The sequence below is a fragment of the Nasonia vitripennis genome, chromosome 4, assembly GCF_009193385.2.
Source record: "Nasonia vitripennis strain AsymCx chromosome 4, Nvit_psr_1.1, whole genome shotgun sequence".
NCBI lineage: Eukaryota > Metazoa > Arthropoda > Insecta > Hymenoptera > Pteromalidae > Nasonia > Nasonia vitripennis.
In genome coordinates this window covers 27,325,822-27,345,632 of record NC_045760.1, presented here as the reverse complement: position 1 = coordinate 27,345,632, position 19,811 = coordinate 27,325,822, and the positions used below count along the sequence as shown (strand labels likewise).

Below are 19,811 nucleotides of genomic sequence, written 5' to 3'. Positions count from 1 at the left end.
TTTTAGGAGAATGAGTATAAGGTTCGAGTAAAAAGCCAATCGATTAGAGCTCAAACATATTCGTTTTCTCTTTTTTTTACGCTTTTATTTAAGTCTTGCGAATATATACAAAGGATTTTGAAGAACTAAATAACTAATACACTTTTTATATAACTAAATAAACAAAGGCTCGTTACAATAAGATGATAACATTGTTAATTAATTATTTAAATAACGTAATAATAATAATGATAATCATAATGATAATAATAATCGTATCTGCAAGGAAGCGTCGTGTGCCCGCCGAGATACACATACACATAACGCCGAGAAAATCTTGAAAGGCCTCTCACTCTCGTATTACTACTATCATTATTGAACCAGCGCATACGCCTCTTTCTGTATTCCTTATCGTCGACGCATTCCTCTTTTGCTTGCGTATTCCTCGTTTTTTTCAGCTTTCTCTCTTTTACTTTACAAAGACGTGTAACATGCTCGTTTCGATATTTTTATATTATATACGTGAACTTTTTCATTATTACGTGGATGAGTTTGTTCGTTCGTCGCTCGAACAAATTTGTTGCTTGACTCGTTTTCTTTTTTTTTGTGTGTGTCTTTGTCTGATAGTTGAATTCTATATACACCTTTAGAAAAGTCGACGAAATGTGGGTCAAAATAAATCGAAAAAACTCTAACTTGGCGTGTCGAAAAATTTTCATTCGCGAAGAGTATTCTATCATGCTGGATGATGGTTGATATTTTAAGAGAAAATAGTTTATATTTCTTACAGAAGTGATTGATTAAGACACTTTTGAAACACTTTTATATTAGATTGACGTCCTTGAGAGGACGAATTTCAATTTTATTTGAAATAGTTTCTTTCAGCTTTGTTGAACATTATTGTTTATTGAGACAAGAGATATGTTCACTCATTAGTCAAGTGATAAAATAAGTGTAAAATACCAACTAATGAAAAAAAATCTAAAGTTTCTTATTAAATAAACAAGTATACGATAAAAAAGGATTAACTTGTAGTCGTGAAGAAATGTAAAATACTTAGTGAAAGGTAATTTATTACTATACAAGTTTAAGTTTATAATTAGAGCAAATTCAATTTCGCCGTAATAAAAAGGCACTAATCTCACATTTTCTTCGACACGCTTTTATAAGAAAAGAAGTTTGTGAAACTATCGATAAATCCATTATCGTTCACAAAATTAAAAAGTTATAAAAGCCGATTGATTCAATCGACTTTAAATCAAGGCTTCGTTGCACTTTAGTCTAGTAAATTACGATTACAAATCAATATGATCGGTCACTTACATTATCGTTAGGGATCAATTGATTTTGTTTGCCCAAGATGTATGATATGAAGTAAAATCAAAATTTATAGTGTAACTGCTACAATTCATAATCGATCATAAAGTTTATAATTTCAGCTTATAAGTATAAGGTACATGATAAGGAGCACAATATATAAACATAAACATATCTTCGTCGACTTTTCTACATTAGGTACAATTTAACATTTATGTTAAAAACAGGGGAGAAGTCCAATAATAAAAACAAAAAATAAAAGTCCTTCGATCGCCCGTTGCACAAGTACATGCTTCACTTATTGCTTCTTAAAATATACTTTTTCTCGACTTTTCATCACCCTGTCAATCATTCACAAACATTACATTAAGAGAAAAATATTTGATAAATTGAAAACCAAATCGACTTTGACATCGGTTGAGTGAACGAAATTCAAAATCGCTAGACATGTGGTTCTATTCACAATCACCAAAGTTTTTCTCTAGATGCATTTTCACGCTTCTAATTCATAATTCCATACCATATTCACATTTTCGAGTTCAAAATACAAGTTCTTGTTATACTTTCTCCATGAAACAATTTTCTTTTTTTCTTTAACCCGTATATGCTCATTATTCTCTCTTTAAAATCGATAATCTAGACCCTCAGCCACCAGAAAAATAGAATTCTTTAAACTTAAACACCAGTTCCTCCTCGTGTTATTTTTTCTGCCTTCTATTTCCATGCATATGCACATATCATCGAGAAAAGAATTGTTAAAAATATATCTACTCTATTTTCAAAACTTTAGTATACGTATATACCAAAGTCAATAGAGGATCGCAAATATTAAGTAACAATAGTTCTCTCGATGTACAAAATTTTTTGTTAGATCGCATTGAAGCAAAGCGAGACGCGCAGGCGAGTTGCAACACATGTAAAATGTAGTAAAGCGGACAAATTAGCCAGCCATTCGTCTGAGAATGAACGGTCTTAACTTTGCGCAAGTTTCCGATTCATGTGGCACTTAAAACTTTTAGTTTTCCTTTTATCAATATATCAGTCAGTAGCTACATCTCTCATAGTGTTAAAACGTTGCATTGGTCATAATAATATAATTACAAATGTGAAGGTAATTTTTCTATAAAATTTATTAAATCATGACTAATTGAAATAAATGATCGATTTACGTTCTGTTTTAGAACACTTTGTGAGTGTCTTTATTCTTTTAAAATGCCAGTTGAATCCTTTTAGACACTACTTCTATTCGTCCACTAGTATTGATAATCTATCACATTTTTTGTACTTCATTATTATTACTTATCTTCAACTGAAAGTACTTGAAAAACGTTTTTTTTTTATCAAACTTCATCAAGTGATATATAATTTTTCAAATGTTATAATTGACTACTTAGTGAGTGATGATACGAATACTTGTAAAATTGCTACTTAATAATAAGTACATTAAAATAAGCGGTAAATGAATAGAATGTTTGACACGTTTCCAATTAGTTAAGTATTGACTTTTGTTCTCGTGAACTCAATTTACAAACTCGCCTGGCGACTCTCAAGCTCGGATATGCAGCAACAACTTTAATCCATCTTTTCTCCACTGATATACAACAGCAAATCATGTTTTCATACTTAATTTCATAGTAATTTATTTCTCTGTCATAGTTCTATTTCTTCCTATTTTCATTTACTTTTAATTCGATATACATATATTTATATATAGATATATCAAAAATATCCTTAGTAAAATAGAGCATTTATATATAAGAGTACCACCAAGTACCTTTCGATATTATATTCTCATTCACTATGTATAATTAATGTTGTCAATTCTTTTTCATTTCTTATATTTCAATTTTATTTATCATATACCCATTCTTTATCTGCTCTATACACATTTTCGAGTCTCCTGTACCGAAGTGCTTATCGAAAAGTAATTCATCTCTCGTTTGAATTAGCGAAACGCACATCATTAAATATATATACAAAAGAGAAGAAACGGGACAAATGGAGTGATACTTTAGAACTATACGAAAATGCATTCGAAGCTAAATAAAACAGGACTAAATAATGATTGCTTTGATCGTTCTTCGTTATAAAAATATCTATAATGATATCGACATCGATTATCAATAAACAACGTACTGCAAAAGTAACAGTGTAGAATATACTCATTCCGAAATAATTAATATTCTCAAGTCACTGTAAGACTACTAATTATTTCGTGTAATTGATAATCTTTGATAATATTTTCTAAAATAAATTTAAACACTCTTTATTAACAAAAAAGACGTAATTGAACATGATTTCGTATAGAATAATGACAATAAAAACATTGATTTTTTCCAACTGCTCGTCGATTAAACACGCTTCGTAAAAATCAAAAATAAAGCTCTTTTCCAAGAACATGAAATCAATTCCTGTTGTTAAAGATGTGTGTTTCTCAATCTTTCCTGCTCACTCCATTTTTTTTGCGATTTCTTCTCGTAAAATTCTTATAGAAAAAATAATCCTAGCAGTAGAGTCAAATATAAAGAGAAGAAAAATTTCGTTCACATTTTTAACGAAAATGTCTATCTGAAACTAAACATTTTTGTAGTTTGCCATTATTTACAATGATGTTGCAAAGTTTACAATGTAACGGTAATAAATATAACGCGTGATCTACTCCTAACTTTTCATTAATAATTAAATCTATTGATTGATTAATAATTACAAACATTATCCTCGTAGTCAGTCATGGCCGCGGTGACCACGACAGTGCAATGATTATTTTTCTGAATATTCTATTCTCTCTTCTGAATATTATAATAACTAATCGTCCGCAAACTAATGTGCATGAAAATTAATAAAATAATAATGTTATTATTAATAGGGTAATAATAAAAATATGATAGGTCCGCTATCGCGACCCTTGATAGTTATGACAATAATAAATCTTCGGCTACCGAGGAACTCATAAAATATCAATGAGATTCGGACACCGACACAAGAGGCAAATCCGAGCCTCGAAGCCTTCTTGCACTTCGAATAGTTTCTTCGAAAAAGTTCTTTGTCTTGTTCTTGCATTTGAATCACACATATCACATAGCAGATATATATTTCCTTTTGCTTGATTTCGTACTTGCCGTCCTCGTTTTCTTATATAGAGTAGTAGTATACATTGTTATTATTAAAAGCAACAAAGGAAAAAGGCGAGTGCTTGTATTTTGTTGCGAAGGTCAATGGCGATGAACAGCTGAACGAAGAATTTGCCATCATTCATCAGATGAGGTTTATTTAGTTAAGTTAATATACTCCGGTATGGGTATGGATTTGATTTTACTTCTGTTTAGTTCAATATATATTTCTTCAAAACTCAATAATTTATCAATATAAAAATTTTATAAATTTTAGGAAAGGCAGTATTGAAGCTTTTTAATAAAAAGCTCTATAGTTTTTTACAACATGCTTAGTATATACATATATGTATAGATTTTTTCGACATTATTAGGTAGATCTTTCTAAAATTCTTCGTTCAAACTACTTTCTCTTCAATCGTCCCTTCAAAGATAAAGAATCATCTATCTTAGAGCTTTAACACCAGAAAAGAGACGAAAATTAATAAAAAAAAAAAAAATGAAACGAAAATAAGCGAGAGATGCGTTGCTTCTGGTTTCAAAAAGTCTCATAACAAACTTTCACATCACGTGTCACTTTCTTTAGGCACTTTTTCAGTTTCATTTTTCCTTCTTCATAGTTCCAGTTAAACACAGCTTTGGTTCTTTTTTACTTTAAAAGCGAGGTCGCTCACCTGTCTCTCGTCTTTATTATCCCTCCCAAAACGAAAAGGAATTGGGAACAAATGTAAAAGAGCGACGGTTGTCCTCATCTACGAGGATCGCGGCGACTGTAGAACAGATAATCTCGACTCGAGGCAGCAATTGAACGCCTCTTTCTCCTCGAGTATCACTTATCCTGAGCCCTGGAGACCGTTTGCGGGATCACCGTTAGGCTTTTAGGTATCTTGGGCAAAATAGGAATCGGTGTGCTGGATGCCACGGGAGCCTTTGTCGTCACCTGTATCGACTTAGGTAGATTCAGATTGTTAATAAGATTCTGCGTAGGCGTATTTTCGTTAGCCAATGTGCGAATATCGCAGATCAGAGGTTCGAAGTCGCCACGACTACGCTGATTAAGCATCTCTTGCTGCATGCGCAAGTGCTTTTGAAACTGCGATTGGGCAGCCAATTGCTGAGCTTTCTGGTACTGAGCAACATTCTTATAATTTCCAGGTGGCGAATTGGAGCTTCCTGCAAATGAAACATTATTAAATCGATTAGAATATTTCTCAAGTCCTATTGAATTATAATCAACTTTCAAATGCAATACAAACCTGAACCGCTGTTGGGACTCGAGGGGTGTCTCTCATTCATCATCTGCTTCTGTTTTTTGAGGCTTTGCAGTCTCCGGAATTCAGGCTCGGATAACTGGAATACCTTGCCCCCGGCAGTTGTCATAGTTCCGGTTACAGAACCTCCTTTTTGAATAGGTACTGATTCTTTCCTCTTTGCGCTGCCGTTCAGTCCGCCACCGCTCATATTGAGCCTTTGTAGATTTGGAGGTGGCTTTTTGATGATCGAAACTCCCGGGGTTAGTTTCATGACACGCGGCGAGCCGTCGAGCTTCGAAAGTTGCGAGGTTACGTTTGCAAAGGAGGACGTGGTGATGGAGCTGCTCGCACTAGGTCGTGGCTCCCGCTCGAGAACGTAGCCACCACTCAGCCGACGCGAGTTGTTATATTCGATGGTGTTGATCGGTTCCCGAGGTTCGTCGATTTTCTCGGGGCCTTCGTAAGAGATTAGTCGGTTCTGCACTGAGGTGGAATAGTTTATCGCGTTTCTCGACGCATTTGGTGCCAAAATCAAGTCTCCCGATCGATAATATTTCTCCAACAATATAAGATGCCTAAGGAAGCTACTTTGATTTCCGTAAGGCCTCTGCAGCTCTTGCCACAGATGCTTCGTTTCCCTATCGTACTGTATCATAGTAGCGCACTTCTCCCAGCCCCGTGGTGTCACTTCTCTCACGTTATTGAACTCTACGTTAGCATGCAAATTCATCTCCTCTTCTCCAGGGAAGAGAGTGCGTACACTGATCGAAGGATTGGCACCTAGTCGCTGTACCACTGGTGTGATATCGTTACTTGGTTGCGTAACAGGGTTGCTCATCCGTGGCCTCTTTGGTAACCTGGTCAGAGTAACTTCTTTGTCCATAGCTAGAATCTCGACTACGTCTCTCGTGCTGCCGTTATTCGTCGAATTGTTCGTAATGTTTAGTAAACTTCGAGTGCTTGTCGTCAACGTGTCAAGGGCTTTGCGTTTTTTCAGCTTTTCGATTGCGCCCTCGATACCTAGGAACCGTGATTCTGACGCAGCAGACGTACTCGCCTCATCCTTGGTGTTGTTAGTTTCTGGCTCACTGGATTCGATCTGCGGTGGCTCAGGAGTTGACTTTTCAGAATTCGATGATTTTTCAGAGTTCGATTCCAGATTATCAGGTGATTTCGAGGAACCTGGCAGCTTTACACCCGGTGTGTTGAACTTGGACTTTTTGCCAGTGCTGCTCGTCGGTCGGCTTTTGTCTTTGTTTTTGGCATTTTGATTAGCAGAATCTGTTTCTTCCTCGCTGTCAGGTTCATCAATATCATGATTGTACAAAAGTCTGGAAAATAAATTGAAATTGTTAACTTGTTCACTTTTAAAAAAGTATTTCAAGCCGATGGATTTACTTACTTTTTTCGATACTTTTTGTGAAAATCTTTATTGCTATCAGTCATACCATCGAAATCGTTATTTTTGAGATGCAATTTGATGAAGTATTTGCATAATCTACAGACAAATCTATTAAAGACCATCGTCGCAGGAATCCCTTGCTGTATAAAACGCTGGTTCATTTCTTCCGTAGCATTGGCGTTCAGACCAAGAGGACATGTATAATTTCGCGTAAGACGCCGCTTGCACAATGTACATATCAAGAAGTCCTCGATGATTGTAAAATGAGTTACACAGAATGTCATCAGATTTTGTTGCATTGATTCCCAATTTATGTCAACCTGTACGTGAAGAATACACGATAAATAAGCAAGGCCTTTTTAAAGATGAGCTGGATATAATTTTGCTCGCAAAATTTTTTACCTCATTTCGTAGATAAGGTCTAATTTTTTGAAGAAATCGACGTTTAACGTGGTGCCGCGCAGATTCCGAACAATTTCGAGCCAAGCATCCCATGATGGACTGCCGATTCTGCCGTTGTGGTTTAAATTGCATACTCGTAGGACTCATATTCGCCTAAATAAAATATTTAGAAGCGTTATTTTATAATACAGTTTAACATATACTATCTTTTGATTCTAAAGTAGATTCAATCACATACCTTCCTATCAACATGCCTATAACAGGCGTCGCAGAGGCACGAATCCTTAGTCAAATGTACTTCGTTTTCTAATATTTTTTTCCTCCTCTCATCTGATTTCATTTGCGCAAGATGCATCGGTGTATCAAGCGAGCCAAACTTTCCGTGACAGTAACAACAATTATCAGCGCACAAACGTCCTGGATGGATAGAAAAGGAAGAAGACTTTTCAGGAATGACCAGTGACTGCCTGTCCTTGAGCGGCGCGTCTTCATTATCTTCATCTGGAATAACAATACTTCATCACAAATACGAACTTTAGAAAATAGGTATCGTGTAACAATAGTTTAAAAAGCGTGAACATTAATGGGGTATTTTAAGCTGTGTACAAAATATGTTATTTTCTAAAGAAAGCTTGAAAATTTTATGCTTTTTTCAGAGCAAATAGAGAACTTACCATGTTACAAGTAAGATCAAGATTCGTTAGTTATTAAAAAAAAAAAAAAGTAAATATTATAGATAATTTGTAAAGCAGTGAAAGTGGGGCTGGATTTATATTAAAAATGTAGTTATGCCCGCAACCAAGATTACCGCAAGAGTGTCTGGGGTTAGTGGATAACTTTCGATTCGCACCAGAACTGCTATCGCCCAAACCACTGGTTCCAAACTGAAAAGAAATGAACAAATTTTTGTTATATTTAGGCGACTTGAAAGCTTACATGTATATAGCATTCAATCAAATAAAAATAATGCTCACCTCCTTCTGAATAGTGTAGAAGTCAAAGGATTCTTCCCCTTCCATGCGTCCTTGTTGCTTAAGAACCATCTTGAGTGGCGATCTCGATCTCTTCTTGCCGTCCTTCTCTTTTTGCAGCCTGATGACCGTTTTCAAAGTGCCAGTGTACTGCTCTTTTTTAGCTTTTATCTCCTTCACGCGCTCCCATGATTCCAAGCCCAACTGCCTTAGAATATTTTCCTTTTTCGCTCTATCTTCGGGTGTTTCCAAAATTTTTTTAACGCTACTCGACGACTCGCCAGAAGTCGAAGCTTTAGCGGAATCCTTAACGGTTGCTTCCTTAGTGTCAGTCTCCGTCGACTCCGCCTCTGAAGACTGATTGGATGTTCCGGACTTCAGTTCTTCGCTGGAGAGATTGGTAGTTCTAACGTCGTTCTCCGACTTGCTGCGGCTCTTGGATTCAGATAGGTCGAGCTTTTGCTGCACGGCGTTGACAGCATTAGCCGACACTCCTCTGACACCTTCGTCTATTTTCAAGTAAGTCGAAGACCTGTCGTTTTCATTGATCTTGGCTACTTCGTTATCAAGCATAGTCTCTTCTTTGCTCTCCTGCTGCTCAACTTTCTTTGCTTCTTGCTTTTTCGGACCACGTTTCTTTAGTACTTGGGGCGGTGGTTGCCTCTTTACTTCTCTGCTGCGCCGTGTGCGAGTTTGAGGCTCGGGCTGGCCATCTTCCTTCTCGACTTTGATCGCTGGGGCAGTTTCAGCCGTCTCGGAAGTTTCATTTGTACTCGCTTGACTTTGATTACTGCAAAAAATTAAAAGAGAATACATTATTTTCACGGTATATATAACAAGTTAGAAGTTATTTTTTTGACAAAACAAGATTTCTTACCCAACATTGCCGGACTCAGTGCTATCCTGCGTAGATAAAGGCACTTCGGAGTTGGCAGCATCTTCGAGCTTAATAGTTTTCGTTTCAGACTTTTCTTGGGCAATGGGAGCAGGAACAGTTGATTTCGCAGTCTCGGCTTTTCTCTGCTTGTCGCCCCTTGCTCTGAGGACTCGTCGATTATTCTCCTTTTGTATTTCAACCTCCTCGACTTCGATCAATTTTGTCTTAGTGGCTTCTTTTGATTTATCGTCAGTCGTTGCAGATTTTGCAGTAGTGGCAGCCTCCGTATCTGGATTAGCTTGAACACCGCTCGTGGACTCTACGGTAGCTTCAACCTTTTGTACGTCATTGGAGCTCTCGGTAGAGCATTTTTTATCACAGCTATCTTTATTATCCTTAGTTTGTGGTCGAGGACAATTTGACTCTGCTTTATCAGAAACCGATTCAGGAATATCCTCGTCGATCATCAATCGCATTTCAACGTCGGACGAGACGTCGTTCTCCGCGGACTCGGGCGCTTTATCTTTCGTTTTTTCGTTGTCCTCCTCGACAAGTCTCTCGACGTCCCGAGAAAGACTCTCTAACGTCTCCTCGTTCTTTTCGCTTTGAGTAGACTCATCGACATCCATTTTCTCGGGCTCGGTACTTGCATCAGAAACTGACGATTTGCCATTGTTCGCTGCCTTCGAGACTTCCGTCGCAGTCTTAGTCTCGCCACACTGCAATTAATTAATTTAAGTTAATGATATATAAATAAGACACATAATAATATGACGCCTAAAATGTCAATTGAAAATTTTAATTACCTCGCTGGAAGCCTTGCTCGTGGCACCTTCTTTAGTCTCGACAGCTTCATCCGAACTCTTCTCCTTCTCCGTCGGTTTTTCCTCGGCGTCGAGTTTTTCAAGCTCTTTAACGATGTCCTGTGTGCTCATAGACTTTTTGGCTTCCAGTGCACTCAAAGTCTTGCCCGCGGTTACTCTTGCCGATTTCCGCGTAGGACCAACAGATTTCTTCGACTCTTCAGACTTTGCAGAATCTTTCCCAGCTATTAAAAAATTTTTCGAATTAATCGACGAGCATAATTTTTTTATCAAAAGAAAAACCAAAAAAATTGCTTCAGCGAATCAAAGGGCGAGAGACAAAGAGTTCATCGTACCAGAGTCATCGAGATTCTCGGTGCTCGTGCTCTGCAAACTCGCCCTGTCGTCTTGCTCGTCTTCTTTCGTGGCGACCGTTTTCGTTGTATCCTCGGGCTCGTTAGCCGGCTGCTCGATCTTGTCCTTCGGTGGCTGCGAGTCTGCTTGCTCGATGTCACCCATGACTAGTTTCTCGATTTCTTTGGCAGTATCGGCCACTTTCGGTACCGTGTTCTCCGCGTCCTCAGGCTTCATTTCTTTTTTCGTAAAAATTCCCGAATTCAACTCTACAGAGGGAGTCGTTTTGTTTTTAAATGGTTTCATGCAGGTCGTAGAGTTTAAAGCGTATCGAAGTCGACTTATTATAGTAGCTTAAAATTAAACTATTTGCATGAACGGTTTAAATTTTGCGCTCGAGTGATTTTTATTTTGTTATGCGTCTCAAATCATTAATCAAATGCGATGAGTCAACGAGTGAGTCAATGGGAAATCGACGTGATGCAATTTTATGAAATTAACATTTTTTCAAGTGTTGGTGATTTCGAATTAAAATTTTTTTTTTAATTTGTAAAAATTTCAAAGGTTGCATTTAAAAAGTAAAGAAAGAGCTATTTTGTATAAAAAGAGAACAATAAACGCGCAGTCCTCTCAGCTGTTACTACTCACTGTAGAAACAATGCTATATAAGTGAATAATAGCGTTCCGCAGCTAACACAAGTTTACACTTTACCCCATCGCCAATAATAATGAAAAATCGCGCGACGATTGCCTCGCTACGCCTCAACTCAAGCACTCAAGCGCAGGCAATGTAAATAAGCGTAAAAAAAGTGCAAACCCCTCACCTCTACTCTTGGAAGCATTGGGCTTCTCCTCGTCAGTCTCCTTCTCGAGCTTAGGCGTCGTCGCGTCGTTGCTAAGCGGAGCAATGATTTCCTCGATCTTAGGCACCTCGAAACTCTTCCCCAAGAGCAATCCACCTTTGCTATCAGGCTTGTAGATCTTGCTCTCGATCGTCTTCACGATGCTCAGCTTGATCTTATCGATCATCTCGTCGATCTGCGACTTCGAACCGCCATCGGGGGCGAGCTTGTCGCCGTAGAGCGAGCTCCGCCGCACATCGATGTTGAGGCTGCTCCTGCGGCTCTTTGGCGCGCTTGCGCTCGCGCTAGCCGTCTTGCTCATGTCGGCGAGTTTGGCAACCGGCTTCTTACCGGTGTCCCCGACCTCTGTCTTGGGGGTCGTCGCTGCCGCCGGCTTGCTCACAGGAGAATCTTCCATCTTGACGCTACTGTCACCGTCTACCGAGCGAACGTCGCTGCTGCTGTCGGAGTTTCGCGCTTTCGTCTTGGAGCGTAGCGTCGGGCCGATCTCTTCAACCTCGGCACTGTTCTCGCAGCCGTTATTGTTCGTCTCGATATTGCTGCCGTCAGATAGAGGCGTTGTCGCGTCGCTTATGCTCACGTGATTCGACTCCTCGGAAGGCTCCTCGATTTTAACATTAACGAGAGACGGCTCGCCGGCATCTGATAAGCTGAGAGACTTTGCCGGCTCGGGGGTTGGCTCCACACTGGCCCCCGACATGCTGAACGTTTTCTTCTGCTCCGCGTCTGCAAGGAGAGGGAGAAATGCAAGTGCTGCTGAAAGAGAGCGAGAGAAAGAGAAAGTTCCTGCACACACAATGCGACGCGCAGAGTCCCTTTCCGACTAACGCAGAGCTTCCGGAAAAATTGTGGGGGAGGGGGTCGCGTCGCTTAATGGCGTCTGGTGGGAGAGGTCGACGCGGCGTCACTCTGACAAGGCGGAAAATATTATGCACTTTCGTTCGGAAATATTGGTACCGGTTTATCGTAAAATTACGCCTCTCGTAATCGAGATTCAGATTACTGCTACCTGCGATTCTACCCCCGAAAACCGAGGGTGGTCAGAAGGGCGAAGGGCATATGGCTTTGCAGTTTATATGAGTGACGCGTTTTCGCAATGACGATTCGTTTCCGGTTCGTTCGTTCCGACTCGTTCCGCGATTTTAACGATGACGAATCCTTACCGGTTCTGCCCAAACTTTTACAAATATTTTCAGCATTTTTATTTTATTATCGCCGAAAGCGTGCTAAACGTCACGTAGCCTTTTAATGCCGTTATTAAGAAGAAATTTTCGAGAAATATCATGCGACGCCTGGTTTAATGTAGAATTTCGAAAGAGAGCTATAGAAACCTAAAAAAGAGTTTTTTGTTCAAAATTTTCATTGCACATTTGTTTTAGGTAAACTGTTGAATTTCAGAACAATACTTCCAAAAGAAATGAACAGGGTGAATCTAATTTTCGCTTTAACGGGACGCGTAACGGTTGTTCGCCGTCTCAAAGCAGAACGAAGGAAATACGATTTCGTACTTTCACAGTCCTTAATTCTATTTTTCTGTGTAAGAGTTTGAATTTCTCAAATTCTTCATCAGTCCTACTGGCGAAAATACAATGAATCAGCGTAAATACGATTTAATAAAAACAGATCTCACGTACCTGGCTCAACTTTTGGTAACAACATGCGAAGTTTGCCGTTTCTCAGGCTTCTTTTGGCAACTGGATTTCTCACGAGCTTCCTTCCTTTCAGTTCGCTTTCCGAAACGGACTCTTCACCCTCGACCTTGATCGGGGGTTCAATCAGCATCGAGGAAGCTATGACCTCCTCTATGGTAACCTCGTAAGAGTTGTCAATGGGTTCTGTCTTGATGTGTTTCAATAACTCCTCCTCTGGCTCCTTGCTAAGGCTCCTCTTCACCTTTGTTTCTCTCTCCTTACTGTCGTTTCTCTTTTGTACAGTTATTGCTAATATCTTGGCACTCCTGGCACTCTTTGGCGAAGCTTCTGACACCTTTTTCCCCAACTTGGGACTGGTCTTGTCTTCGCTCTCTACCTCTTCGCTGGCTTTTGCAGGGGCTTTCGACTTCTTGGCAATTTTGCACTCTTAAAAAGTTTGTTTAGTTTAGAGTACTTTGTACACTCTTAAAACCATCAATGGAATACAAATTTTAGATTATATAAATTTAATGATCCATGAAAGAAGGTAGCGAATTCTGTAGCTATAGTCCTGCTCGATACTAGTTCTTACTTTTCAGTCTCAAATGTTTCAATGTAGTTTTGTAAAACTAATTAAAGATTTAAAATAGAATGAAAAAAATGAGTGTGTATTCAAGAATCTCTACTATAAACTCAAAGAGTTACCGTCGTTGCATCGATATTCCAAAGGTTTATGTCAAAGGGAAAAAATACCAAAAAATTACTTGAAAAATCCTTACTATTTTTCGATTCCTCGGACTCAGTGCTATTGTCGAGGGACGTATCAACGGAGTGCTTGACTGTCTTCTTCTTCTTGTTCAGTATCTTCTTGGCATCGGCGATACGCTTGAGCGTTTTGATCGGCACCTTTTGCTTGACCTTGATGAGCGTCTTCTTAGCCTTCTGCTTGCGCTTGAGGGCCGTCTGGAGGGCGCGTTTACGGGGCAGGCTGGCCTCGAGTTTGGCGGGCAACTGGCTGCCTGTCGCCACGACTTCTAGGATTTCACGAGCTAACTGCGTGCGGGGATTTGTCAGGGCCTTGGACTTCTTGCTAGACTGACTGTTGCTACTGCGACTGTTTTCGGCGGCTGTTGGTAGCGAGCTGCTATCATTATTTGCCTTCTGCTTGGATTTTGAAGGCGCTAGGGGTCTCTTCTCCCTGGATGCCATCTCACTTCCACCCACATTGGGCTTCTGCAATCAGAAAGCAAAAATTCAAGGATTAATTATCAGGATGTTGACAATTTTTTAGCAGGAGAATTGAAAAAGCTTGCATTGAAAAATGCTGGTGCACTTTTGAAGCACCGTATAATGATAATTGGAAAGAAGCGAGGCTGCACTTTGTAATAAAATGTAATGTGCACTCACTTTGATTTACTGATCAAAATAGCTCTTATATAGAAGAAGAGCATAGTTGTTTTCGAACAATCAATCAATTTACAAGTAAGATATGTAAAGCATTGCATGTACGCGTGAGTTAAGCACTGTTGTAACAATAAGACAAGTAGACTATAAAATTTATTAGTTTTTGTAGCCTGGTGATAGTTTTTATTCTTTGTGCGTAAGACTATCTTTTCTTATTCAGGATAAGACAGTCTATGATTTTTAATGTAGAAAGCCAAAACAATAAAAACAGGTGTTTAACTAAAAATTATGCCTATGCAATACACATGGTAGAAAAAGAAATTTACAGATACCAGAGATATCTTAAGGAATAAGCTTTTATTTTTTTTGTATCAAAAGTACAAAGACAATTGATGAATTTTCATAATAATGACTTTATCAAAAAATTTTAACTAATAATAGCACAGAACCTACTTCCAAATTGTACTAAAGTATATTAAAGTTTTAGATAGTGAGTTTGATAATCTAACTATATTTTCTTTTCATTTCAAATGAAAAATGAAAAAAGACTTGAAAAAATAACGAGCATATTGTATAAAAAGCAAACTACTTTACCAATAACTACTTAAACTTCAAAGATATGTATCATCACAATGAAAGCAGGAAAAAAATGAAACAGTGTTTTAAAATAAGTGAATACAAAAATAAATAGATAAATACAAGGCAAACTACAAAAATCATTCAATCTTACTTTGAACAGATGCATGCAATCACTCAAAGCTACAGTTTTCTCAGAAAATTTTAACTGAAGCAATTGAAGTAATAAAAAAAAATATTTAAATGAAATAAATAAAATGTAATTTGTCTAACTACTATCTAAAAGTTTAAATTTCAATCTACATGCATATCACATAGCTTATGGACATTTACTTTGTACGTCAATGGGAATGAAACGCTCCATTTTGTGTATCACCTCGACAAGGTAAAGTGAACAGTGGAGACCTTCCCATCATTCCTCAATAACTCGATGTAAGCTATTCATCGCCATTCAGCTGCATATTTTTCTTCGTTGTCCCAATTATTTTTAAGTATCTGACCTAAAAACAACCCCTTTTACTTAGCTTTCACAGTTTTATTTATCATTTCATATACTTAAATTTATGAATTTGAAAAAATTTGTTTTCAAACTAGTCTTAAGCTATGACACATTTGTGTGTTTATAGTAAGAATTTATAAAACTTGTGTAGAGGGTGTTGATAAAATTAAACTTGATATTAAAAATTCTTTAAAATAAAAAAATAATGCTTGCTATTATCACATGGTGTATTTAAAGATTCCTTCACATCTAAAGACAGACAGTGAAAATTTTTATAAAAAAGAAAAGAAAACTAATGGTTTGTAATTGTTTCTAACAATCAAACATTAATAATGATTAGTAAAGTTTGTAAAACGCTCATTGCAAAACTTTGCAGTTGGTTCACTACACAGATATGCCAACATCATGCTCCACTTTCCAGACATCCTGTGCACAAGTTTTTTCAACAATGAATCACACGAATAAATTGTTTATTATTAACAAATTGGGTTAATCCATCAGTGCATAACACTTGACAGAAGCGTATCAGTGCAACTCTGAGAAAGTTTGATCAGTCCATGTGATGGCACACCTCTTGTTGCTCAGCACCCCCCATAGTGCAATCAACAGGTTGCAAGCATCCCCATCAAGCTTAGAGGAGTAATTTGAAAAATATCCTTGTTTATTGTACACTCCAGATATGTATCAAATGCAGCTGACTGTCTGTCACTAGATTTGAAGGTATAAAACAGTACACGAGTGCTTATACTACTTAAACTCACTGGGGGTGAGTTTTACCCCCAGCAGTAGAGTAGACAGGCCAGAGCTTGTGAATTTTACTTAAATTGAAGAAATACTGTCTAAATCAAGGGAAATCAGCCTGACTGGCAATGGTCTTGCAAATTTTCAGGAAAACTACTAATGAATTCAACTCGAGGGAAGAAGCCAAGGGTGAAACTTTGAAACGGAGCTACACGCTTGAGAAAGTTCAGCCTGCAGCCATTCTTTCTCTCCAGAAGTCAGAACAAGCAGCTGGTTCCACTGCAGAAGAATCATGACAAAAATCAACAGCTCGACAGGCGAGTGCAGCACTCTAGCGAATCAAGCTCGATGAGAGCCTTCTGGCAGTTTCCAAACCTTATACAATGAACAACAAATTTTCCAGCCAGCGTACAGCTGAGCAACCTGTTCTCAGAGCTTCCAGATAAAAGAAGCATCAAAATCAGCAAATCTGCCCAGCCAGCAGTCTTGCAAAAAGGCCATCTCTATCTCTCTCTCTCTCTCTCTCTCTCTCTCAATCTCTCACTCAGCTCTCCCAAGCAACTCACTCCTCGCCAAGAATACCCACATACATCCAGCTCTAGAAAGAGAGAAAGAAGGCCGCGCGCGCTCGGCGGCGAAAAAAAGGAGCGCACGAGTGTCCGCGTATACCCAGGTACCTCTCTCCCGATAACGCACAGGCTTCTTCTTCATCCTCATACCTCCCCTTCTCAGCGTGGGTGCGCGAGCTCCGGACACGGGATGGCAGAAGGGGTTGCGTGCGTCCGAAAATTACGTGACAAACTCGCGCATCGTATACACAACTCGCTCACTCACACACACACACACACATATACATCAGACAGACAGCTATATACATCGCGGAGAGCTAGTCGCAGTCAGTCGCTCTCTCTCTCTCTCTCTCTCTCTCTCTCTCTCTCAGTCTCTCCCTCCCCTCCTCTCACTTTTAGCTTACTCGTCGTCGCCGTCGTCGTCGTCGGCGGCGGCTGCTCTCGCTCCTCTCTCGCGCGTATACTGGCAGCTCGCTCGTATTTCCGGCTCTAACTCGGCCGGGCTGGCTCGGATCTCGGGGATTCCTGGTCAGGGCGCGAGCCCAAAAGGTCTCCTTACTACTCGGCTTGGAAATCCGCGCTCGCGGTCGACCCGGAGAACGTTAGGACGGATAAACAGAAAAGTCGCGGGCGGGCGGCAGGTACTGTCTAGATAGCTGCTGCTGCTGCGCTCTCGAAGTCTTTGCTCGCGCGCAGCCCGAGACTACTGTCGAGCGCTCTCTCTCTCTCTCTCTCTCTCTCTCTCTCTCTCTCTCTCTCTCCTTGTCTCTCGCTGAGTTCCGGCGGCGGTGCGCGCGCGCGCACCAACACACACACACACGCGCGTACCTATAGCTATATACGCTCGAGTCAAGTCAGCTCGTACTACTCTACACACTGCGGAGCTCTCGAACCAAAGAGAGACGGAGCGAGAGCGAGATAGAGCGAGAGCGAGTAAGGCGCGAATTAATAAGGGAATGCTCGGCGTAGCCGCGAGAGTCGATGTAATAAGCTATGGTCGGGTCTATGTGGAACTCACCTCGCTGGATCTGCTGCGGGTCCGAAGGGAAAGCCGCGCGACGTCGCCGCCCGTGTGTACTGCTGCTGCTTTACTGGGCCTTCCTGCAGCGCGCTCGCTCTCCTACAGCCTACAGTACACACTGCAGCGCCCAGCGCTCTCTCTCTCTCTCTCTCTCTCCCGCACACTTGGCCCCGCTCGCTCACCGTCTGCTACAGCGCAGACAGTGTATGGAGTGTGTGCGTTTCGCGGACTGGCCGCGCACTAGCTTATACACACTCTCTCTCGCTCTCTCGTAGGGTGGTTTTTCGGCTCCGTAAACCGAGAGAGCAGCACCGAGCGCGCGCGCGCGCGAATCCGAGAGAGACGGAGCGACTGCACGGGCCCCCGAAGAAGGGAGGAGAGGACGGAAGGAGTGTCCCCGCGAGCCGAGCGAGAGAGACAGCAGAGCAGAGAGAATCGTGCTCTGGCTCTGACTGAAGGTGTATGTGTGTCCCGTTGCTGCTGCCAGGGTGCCGCGAGAGAGCTGGGCTCTATGCCTCTCTCTCTCTCTCACTCTCTCTCTCTCTCTCTCTCGCTCAGCGCACACCGACGCGGAAGCGCCCTCTGCCGGCTGTTCTCGGCGGCTCGCGAGCACCGACGTCGAGTCTCTCCCGCCCCCCCTTTCGCGTTCAGCAGCGGACTGAGCAAGCATATAGCTCCGTCCTCCTCTCTCGCGCGCGCGAGGCGCGTTTTGCTTTGCCTGCGTCCGTGCGGCACATAGAGTGCACGAAGTAGAAGCAAGCGTTCGCCGCACACGCACACCACACTCGAGCACCGATACCACTACGCTTACGCTCTCTACATAGCATTTTACGTGTAATAGATACGGGCCGTGCTTATACGCTAGCGAAGGCCAGCGTTGCTCCCTTGGCGCGATTTTCCGAGAGACGCGCTTTCTCTTTCTCTCTCTCTCACTCTCCGAGATAGAGAGAGAGAGAAGCCTTTGTCTCTGTTGCTCGTCTTTCCGAGCCCCCTGCGCGCATCGCGGAGCCATGAGCCGACATGTATGTGTGTGTGTGTGTGTGCGGGGGGCACGTGTTTGCGCACTTCGCTTCGATTTCCAAGTGACGCTGCAACAACTTGCGCCGATGATGCGATGTATTTGCGCGCGGCTTCGGTCTTGGAAAAGCGACGCTGTGTGCGAGCACGGGGAGGATGCAATATGGCGGCGGGAGCTGAGGTTTTGGGCTGGTTGCAACGGTTGCGAGGGATCGAGGTTTTGTGGATACGAGGATGACGCTGAGGGAGGCGGTTTTATGCGTAGAAACGGGAGACAGGCTTTCGTTGCAACACTTTGCAACGATTTCGTTGATTCGGATTTCGCGAGGATGAAGCGCGTTGCAACATCGATTTTCGGCAATTTTGAGAAACTTGCAACGTAAGACCGATCATTCGTTGCAAAATTAACCGGGATCTCGCGCGGGAAAGGAGCTAAATAACCCTTACCGAAGGTCGCTCTCGGGGCGTCGCATTTTCGAATTGGCGAGAAAATCGAGGCCGAGAACCCGGAATTTTTCCATTACGAAGAACGATCACGTGACGAGGAATAAACTAGAACCACTGAGTTTTGAAAAAATCGAGTATTAACGGCGGAAGCCCAGAATCTTAGGCAAAAGCCACCGACGACATCCCCTAGAAAACGAGCTTCCTTCATCCCCTGCGTCAGTCGTCGTTTACGAGAGAGTTAGGACGAGCAAACCGCCATTTTCGCATTAGGAAGAACGTTCGTCACGTTCTCAACGACTATGGTTCGCTTCTAGGCGGGTACAGCAACGACTGAACAACAAAAGCGGTGAACAAATATTTGGGGTGTACCCGTACGTGAGAGAGCATCGATTCCGTTCTATTTTGGGAAAACCAGTTGGCAACGGCGAATTTCGAGCTTTTTCGAATAAAAGCACGTTCGTTCGAATTTAAACGGATTAACGAATCTGGATTCGATATCCTTCCGTTGCAAATATTTCTCCGGAGTGGACTCGTCCTTCGAAATCCTTGAAAAAAAAGGGGGGGGGAAACTCGTG

The 19,811-nt window shown here is 41.0% G+C and overlaps 1 protein-coding gene across 13 annotated transcripts in view; it reads right to left on the bottom strand.

Moving 5' to 3' along the window:
* Positions 1–43: 43 nt before the first annotated feature.
* Positions 44–19,811, bottom strand: part of LOC100120958 — a 40,007-nt gene continuing 20,239 nt past the window's right edge. The window contains exons 1-15 of one of the 13 annotated variants that reach the window (XM_031930701.2): positions 17,770–18,280; positions 15,276–15,442; positions 13,742–14,195; positions 12,966–13,409; positions 11,293–12,057; positions 10,471–10,737; positions 10,118–10,359; positions 9,312–10,030; positions 8,438–9,224; positions 8,272–8,347; positions 7,702–7,964; positions 7,464–7,616; positions 7,062–7,381; positions 5,663–6,990; positions 44–5,579 (exon numbers count right to left, since the gene is read on the bottom strand). In XM_031930701.2, coding sequence (XP_031786561.1) covers positions 5,236–5,579; positions 5,663–6,990; positions 7,062–7,381; positions 7,464–7,616; positions 7,702–7,964; positions 8,272–8,347; positions 8,438–9,224; positions 9,312–10,030; positions 10,118–10,359; positions 10,471–10,737; positions 11,293–12,057; positions 12,966–13,409; positions 13,742–14,171 — 6,138 coding nt within the window. In that variant the 5' untranslated portion in view covers positions 14,172–14,195; positions 15,276–15,442; positions 17,770–18,280 and the 3' untranslated portion in view covers positions 44–5,235. Of the gene's footprint in view, positions 5,580–5,662; positions 6,991–7,061; positions 7,382–7,463; positions 7,617–7,701; positions 7,965–8,271; positions 8,348–8,437; positions 9,225–9,311; positions 10,031–10,117; positions 10,360–10,470; positions 10,738–11,292; positions 12,058–12,965; positions 13,410–13,741; positions 14,196–15,275; positions 15,443–16,859; positions 17,032–17,144; positions 17,455–17,769; positions 18,281–19,811 lie in introns of those variants that run through there. The other 12 variants (XM_031930702.2, XM_031930697.2, XM_031930695.2 and 9 more) reach the window with 12 other exon arrangements.